The sequence below is a fragment of the Anolis sagrei genome, chromosome 6 (genome assembly GCF_037176765.1).
Source record: "Anolis sagrei isolate rAnoSag1 chromosome 6, rAnoSag1.mat, whole genome shotgun sequence".
NCBI classification, from domain to species: Eukaryota; Metazoa; Chordata; class Lepidosauria; order Squamata; family Dactyloidae; genus Anolis; species Anolis sagrei.
Genome location: NC_090026.1, coordinates 25,016,452 through 25,024,148, shown reverse-complemented (window position 1 = coordinate 25,024,148; position 7,697 = coordinate 25,016,452). Strand labels below are relative to the sequence as shown.

General features: G+C 40.1%; 1 protein-coding gene across 1 annotated transcript; it reads left to right on the top strand.

Annotated features, from left to right (window-relative positions):
* The first annotated feature begins 1,902 nt into the window (after positions 1–1,902).
* Positions 1,903–7,640, top strand: LOC132779525 (vomeronasal type-2 receptor 26-like). The gene is made up of 4 exons (XM_067470515.1): positions 1,903–2,328; positions 4,169–4,396; positions 5,103–5,229; positions 6,363–7,640. Exons 1-4 carry the CDS (start codon positions 1,903–1,905, stop codon positions 7,271–7,273), a joined length of 1,692 nt encoding a protein of 563 aa, XP_067326616.1. The 3' UTR covers positions 7,274–7,640.
* The last annotated feature ends 57 nt before the right edge of the window (positions 7,641–7,697 follow it).

Genomic DNA, 7,697 nt, shown 5'->3' with positions numbered 1-7,697 from the left:
GTTAAAGTGGGGTCAAACTGCATTGATTCTATATGATAGGTGTATCATCTCCCAGATAATGAAGAACCTATACAGAGGAATGCTGCCTCTGAGATTGAAGATATAGTAGAGTCTCGTTTATCCAACGTAAAGGGCCAGCAGAATGTTGGATAAGCGGAAATGTTGGATAATAAGGAGGGATTAAGGAAAAGCCTATGAAACATCAAATTACGTTATAATTTTACAAATTAAGCACCAAAATATCATGTTTTACAACAAATAGACAGAAAAAGCAGCTCAATACACAGTAACGTTATGTAGTAATTACTATTTCAAGTGCACCATCTCAAGTGTGGCTGGTGGAGACGAGGGAGAGGGCGTTCCCAGAGACGAGGGAACACCCATCCTAGAGAGATAAGACAAGCCCCGTCACTTGCCTCCTTCCACAAGGACCTGAACACCTGGTGGTTTTTGGAAATGATTAACCCCAGGCCTCTCCCTTAGCCATTAGTTAGGTCCCTGCTCTGTACTCTACACACTTCCTCTGCCCTTTGCTACCAGCCCTCGTCCAGTATTATCCTGGCTATTAGTTAGGGACTTGTCATGCACTTTACCCACTTCCCCGGGCCTATGTTTTCCTTGTTGGCCCAGAACACTTGTGGTTATGCAGCAGACCTTGGAAATAAATAGCTCCAGGTCCTACCTTGACCATCAGGTAAGCCATGCTTGCACTTTACCCACTCCCCAGGCCCTAGTCTACTTCGTTGTACTAGCCCAGCCCTCTCATAGTCATCGAGGCCCACTTGGAATCTTGGCCATTGGAAGCTGAGCTGCCCGATGTAATTAGTACTGTACTGGCTTTTTAATTTTAAATATGTACTATTATTATATTATATGTTTATATTTTTATAATGACTTTTTGTATGTTTTTATGTTGGTAATTGCAATGCTTTGCCGCACTGGAAACCACCCTGGGTCCCCTCAGGTAGATAGAGCATTATACAAATAAAGGTTTATTTTATTTACATTTATTACTGTATTTACGAATTTAGCACCAAAACATCGCAATGTATTGAAACAGCTGTGGATCTGGGGTGGAAGGCAGACTGTGCTGGATAATACAGACACTGGATGAGCGAAGGTTGGATAAGTGAGTCTACTGTAATATATAGGCATTCTGATTACAACCATGGATGGTCTCATCTTTCTTCAATTTATGCATTCCTCATTTAAAAATATCTAAATTGGCTGCCATCATTTCATCTCATCAAAACGTATGAAACAACTCCACTTTGTCTGTTTTAAGGGGGAATGCTTCTTTTTATCTACTCTGTATCTTTCATCATTCAGCTCTAATGCATGAGTACAGATTCTAGTATTATGAGAAAGGGAGTGGGTGGAATGGGGAGAGAGGTCTTCTTATCTACTTTCTCCCCCTTGAGCTTCTCCCCTTGAACCCTGCCTTTTCCCACATCCTTGTATGTTTCCCCTGTTGTCTTTTAGCTCATATATAGCTCTACTTCTGAGATGAGTGATAACAGACAAGTCTTCCCTTCCTTCCATATGGTCCCAAATGAAGTCCACCAGTATAGAGGGTTACTCCAACTACTTGTGTACTTCCACTGGATATGGATTGGTATACTTACAATGGATGATGATGATGACGGAGAAAGGTTCTTGCGGAGAGCACTTCCTACATTCGTCCAAAAGGGCATCTGTTTTGAATTCATTGAGATAACCCCCAGAATTAATTTTATGACAGAACATCCTAAAGTAATGAAATTAATTCAGGAAATGTATAATGTTATCTTGGAGAGAAAATCCAACATATTGGTGTTTTATGGCAAAAATCCAGACATGCTCACCTGGAGAACATTTCTGTATAAACCAGTAACCATTCATCCAAAAGGTAAAGTATGGATAATGGCAAGCCAGATGGATATTGTAGCATTTGGCTTCCAAGACAAATGGAATCCCCAAATATTTCATGGAGCGTTATCCTTCACAGTTCAATCAAATGAACTCCCAGAATTCCAAAACTTTCTTCAGATCAGAAACCCACACTTGAATGAAGAAGATGGCTTCATTGGGGATTTCTGGCAGCAAGCATTCAACTGTCAGCTTCCCAGTTCTGTTGTAGATGGAAGAGTAAATAAAAACTGTAGTGGAGATGAAAAGCTAGAGAGGCTTCCTTGGGCATTTTTTGAAATGAGCATGAGCGGACAAAGCTATGCTATTTACAATGCTGTATATGCTGTGGCACATGCTTTACAAGCAATGCATTCATACAAATACAAATCAGTCATAGCTGGAAAGACCCAGAAATATGAAAATAAACTACCATGGCAGGTAATCTACTAAAGACAATGGGTTCACTGTATTTACAATTATTGTGAGTTAAACAATTGTGGAGTTAATTATTCACGAGTTGCTGTGTTTGTGATAACATCTCCTGCTGCCCTACATACAACTAAAAAAATACCATATATAATCTAGTATAAGTTGTGTTTTTCAGCCCTTTTTTACTGGACTTGGTGAGGGCGGTTGACAGGAGCGGAGCTGCAGGCTATTTTAGGCTGCTCTGCCCCCCTGTAGTGCTCTTTACTACAGTGTGAGGTAGGAGGCAGGTTCCTAATGGGGAATTAGGCCTTACCCTCCTTGCTCCCCTTCTCTTTTCCAGATAGTATGGTTGCCATTGCTATGCCTACATACATAAACATACATAAAAATACAATGGGGCAAGAAAGACTGACTGGTCTTGCTCTCTTGAATGTCCATTGAAGTTTATCAATGGAGCCTGATTTCTGTCAAAGTGTATTGACACAGTTTTCAAGTGTTTCCAACAGACATTGTGATATTTTGTAACTATAAATTACCAATTAACCATCATTTTCAGTTATTTTAAGACTTGAAACTTTGTAACTAAAATAGACAATTGATTTAATTATGTCTATATAAAATTTCGAATGAACCGTACTATTTAAATTATTTTGTGTTGTTGTTGTTTATTTGTTCAGTCGCTTCCGACTCTTAGTGACCTCATGGACCAGCCCACGCCAGAGCTCCTTGTTGGCCATCACCACCTCCAGTTCCTTCAGAGTTAAGCCAGTCACTTCATCTTGCCCTTGGTCAGCCCTTCTTCCTTTTTCCTTCCATTTTCCCCAGCATCATTATCTTCTCTAAGCTTTCCTGTCTTCTCATTATGTGGCCAAAGTACTTCATCTTTGCCTCTAATATCTTTCCCTCCAATGAGCAGTCAAGCTTTATTTCCTGAAGTATGAATTGGTTGGATCTTCTTGCGGTCCAAGGCACTCTCAGAATTTTCCTCCAGCACCACAGTTCAAAAGCATCTATCGTCCTTTGCTCAGCCTTCCTTATGGTCCAGCTCTCATCCATAGGTCACTACGGGGAATACCATTGCTTTAATTATACCGATCTTTGTTGCCAGTGTGATATTTTGTGTTATGAAACTACTTTTCATGATTTGCTAAAAAAAAGTTTCAAACCCCCCCCCCCCATTTTTTTCTAGCTATGGCCCTGCCCTCACCCCCCAAAAATCAATGTTCTCTTTTGGGGCAACTAAATGTTTCTTAATTTTAGACATTTATTGCATGATAGTGGCAAAAACAACACCATGCAAAACCCACTGCTGTTCTGCCACCTCCCCACAACAAGCCCGTTCCCTGCTTTTGACTCGAAAGCTCTGGTTGCAACACAATCCCATCACATACCTAGTTTAATGAGCCCTATTTACTTCTGTGCTGGCAAGGAACAAGATTACTTTGCTCTCCAACTCTCTGTGTATTCCCCTTCACAGTGACTGACAGATTTAAAATTGTTGATATTTTACTAAGCCTCATAGTAATTTCAAAGTTGTTTGTCAAAGAATTATTTTTGTAAAAACAAAAACAAAAAAAAAAAAAAAAAGCTTAACGGAGCAGTGAAAACCCAAGAGGGCAGTTATAGTCCTAACAGAGACCACAAAGTGGCAAATTGTTGCAGTTACACGATTACTGAGAAATACAATGACAATGTGATCATCCCAGTAGGTTGCAGCTATCTTTGTCACAAAATAGTGGCTTTGTGCATTAAAGTCCTTAGCATATGCTGAAGAATAACATTCTTAATGCTAAAGATTTCATTTATTGCACTTTTCTTTCCTAACGTGTTGTATTCCTTTTCTATCCAGCTGTACCGTTTTCTGAGAAGAGTTTCATTTAACAACACTGCTGGGGATATGATTGCTTTTGACCAAAATGGAGAATTTATAACTGGTTTTGATATCATCAATTGGGTCTTTTCCCCAAACCAATCTTTCCACAAAATGAAAGTTGGAAGAATGGATACACTTGCTGCCCCAGATCAAGCAGTCACCATTAATGAGACTGCCATCACCTGGCATAGCTGGTTTAACCAGGTAGGTAGGTGTTTGTTAAAGCTTGTCACTGTCACCATTTTGAGACAAAAACAGAGGTGTTTGAGCTGGTTATGGGGATTGCAACCTATTGGGGCAGATTTTTAGTACTAAATCATCATGAGGTTTTCTTACAATTTAACTGTGAGTCACTTTTTGGGAGAAGAAAATGGGAGTAAATGTGGATGGAATTTCTATGATGATTGATGAAGAAACTGCCCCTAGATTATGGAACTCCCTTCTTAGGAAGGTTAGAATTGTCCTCTTTGCTGTCTTTCCATTCTCTTTTTACAACAGGTTATTGAAAACTGAATGCTTTTGAAGCATATGTAGTTAAGATGAGATTGTACTGTTTTGACTGTTTTAATGTGCTTTTAGTTATTTTTAATGGAGAGTACATCTACACTGTAGAATTAATGCAGTTTGATACCACTTTAACTGCCATGGCACAATGCTAGCAAATCCTGGAATTTGTAGAGAGGCACCACCACTCTCTGGCAAAGAAAGCTAACAATCTTGTAAAACTACAACTTCCATGATTCCATAGAACTGAGCCATAGCAATGAAAGTGGTGTGTTACTTACATGCCCTGAGACAACAAAATGAGAAGAGTAGTAACAAAACAAAACATCTAGAATTTCTCTCCAATGAGATCAACAAATGCTGAAAGCATGTTGTGAAATATCTTTCCTTTTCTGATTATAATTAGGCGTTGCCCCTATCTGTGTGTAATGACCATTGCCATCCTGGCTACAGCAAGAATAGGATAGAAGGGAGAGCATTTTGTTGCTATGATTGTGCTCAGTGTCCAGAAGGAAAGATTTCTAACCAGCAAGGTAAGTTGGAGGCTTGTGCATGGAATTCATTTCTTCCATTTCCTCTATTTTCTTTGGTACCTTGGGTACTTTGGGAGCCTGTAACAGTAAGGTCCTTCCCAGTACAAGAACCTGCCTGCAACAAAAGTAAGTGGGGGCAGATCTCAGCTCCTCCTCTGCTTTTTGACATCACAGTTTAATCTTCTTACTAATCTTCCAGCAAAACTAAAAAACAAAACTCTAATTCCCTGAAAACTATTACCAGTTACCTCTCCTCTAGAACAGAAAGTAGAAACAGCTGTAAGGAAGCATTAAACCCAAAGCAGAAAGGAGACTAAAGTGTGCCAGAAAAAAAGGTGTTTTTTAAAGGAAGCCTTAGGGATAGCTCCAGGAGGTCATCGTGCTTCTTTACCTTGGAAAGAGTGTGTGGCTGCATCACTGTAGAAACAGTGCCTGCCTGCATCACTGTAGAAACAGTTTAAATGCCTAAAATGATGAGAAGGGAAGCCTGGGAAGCCCTTCCCCTATAATAGACCCGATAGAAAATTGATCTTTTGGCACTGAAAACAGATATCTAACCTCCCGAATTCAAGAGGCTCCCAAAAAACAGATCAGGCCCCACTGAAAGCTGGAACACCGAAACAGATCATGATTTACCTGGATTGCACAAGTCTAGAAAATGGCATTGAATGGAAGCTACACATAGTCTAGTACCCTCATGAAGTGATATTGCATCATGTAATACCCATAGTGTAGTAGTAACCTTCAAACTTACATATTTCTTTGCTCAAATATTTAGTGCGATATTATCACCTAAGCAAGCAATGTAGCATAGCAGTTATGGTGTTAAGTTGGAAGGTGGAAGAATCAAGCTTCATTCCTTGAATGACTTTGGGTGCATCTACACTGCAGAATTAGTGTAGTTTGATACCACTTTAACTACCATATCTCAATGTTAAACTAAGGTGCTAAACTGTGACCATCAGTAGCAACATGTTTTAACATGTTAAAAACATAGCTGAATACTTTTAACTTGCCTACTTTGGCACAAGTTGAAGGTTCCATCAATATTAGTCACTCCTCAGAAGGTTGTCTCAGTCTTTTAGAGTGTGTTTCATAGTGCCTGTAAACTGAAATTACCTTTTTTCCCCCAGACATGGCAGATTGTATTGAATGCTCAGAAGATCATTATTCAAATAAAAGGCATGATTCATGCATTCCCAAGTTCACCACCTTTCTATCCTACGAAGAACCTTTAGGCATTGGTTTCACCATTTCTGCTCTATCCTTTTCTCTAATAACGGTTTTGGTGCTAGTGACTTTTGTGAAGCACCAAGATACACCCATAGTCATAGCCAACAACCGAAGTCTTACCTACACTCTCCTGCTCTCTCTCCTACTCTGCTTCCTTTGCACTTTGCTATTCATTGGCCAACCCCAGATGGTGACTTGTCTCCTCCGACAAACTGCTTTTGGAATCATCTTCTCAGTGGCCGTCTCTTGTGTGTTGGCCAAAACCATCATAGTGGTTTGGGCATTTGCGGCCACCAAGCCAGGAACCAGAATGAGAGGATGGGTTGGAAAAAGTTTGGCCAACTCCATAGTTATTTCCTGCTCCATTTTCCAAGCAGGCATTTGTATGATTTGGCTGGCGACTTCTCCTCCATTTCCACATTTCAACATGCACTATGATAGGGAAGAAATTTTATTAGAGTGTAACGAAGGGTCAACTTTCACATTTTACTGTATTCTTGCCTACCTTGGCTTCCTAGCCCTCCTCAGTTTCTTTGTGGCTTTTCTAGCCAGGAAGCTACCTGACAGTTTCAATGAAGCCAAATTCATCACTTTCAGCATGCTGGTGTTTTGTAGTGTTTGGCTGTCTTTTGTCCCCTCTTACCTGAGCACCAAGGGGAAATTTATGGTGGCTGTGGAGATCTTCTCCATATTAGCCTCCAGTGCTGGGCTGCTGGGCTGTATCTTCTTCCCCAAAGTCTACATCATTGTAGTGAAGCCTGAACTGAATAGCAGAGAACAGCTGAGGAAGGTCTTCAAAGGGAAAGGGTGAAAAGAACTAAAGTGCTGCAGGGGAGCTTTTCATGCTGGTGACATAATTTTTATGCATACATGACACTAATTCAGCTTTGCTCACAAACCAGGGGTTAAAGCAACCCCTTATAAGAGATACTGACACATACATAAATTGTAATAATGAAATATATGGGGACACAACATATTCCATGAAATCTTTTCATACATACATACATAGTTTATTCCTTAATTCTATTAGATTCAGGAGGTTTATCACTGAGGACAGGCAGGTAAGAAATAAAATTATTGTGTTGTTGAAGGCTTTCATGGCTAGAATCACTGGGTTGCTGTGAGTTTTCCAGGCTGTTTGGCCATGTTCCAGAAGCATTCTCTCTTGATGTTTCACCCACATCTATGGTAGGCATCCTCAGAGGTTGGGAGGTCTATTGGAAACTAGGCAT

Excerpts from the sequence above, each read along its gene's own strand:
- LOC132779525 (XM_067470515.1), top strand. The coding sequence starts at position 1,903 with ATGGCAAGCCAGATGGATATTGTAGCATTTGGCTTCCAAGACAAATGG. Across the intron at positions 2,329-4,168 it reads AAAATAAACTACCATGGCAG|CTGTACCGTTTTCTGAGAAG; the intron begins GTAATCTACTAA and ends TTTTCTATCCAG. Across the intron at positions 4,397-5,102 it reads GGCATAGCTGGTTTAACCAG|GCGTTGCCCCTATCTGTGTG; the intron begins GTAGGTAGGTGT and ends GATTATAATTAG.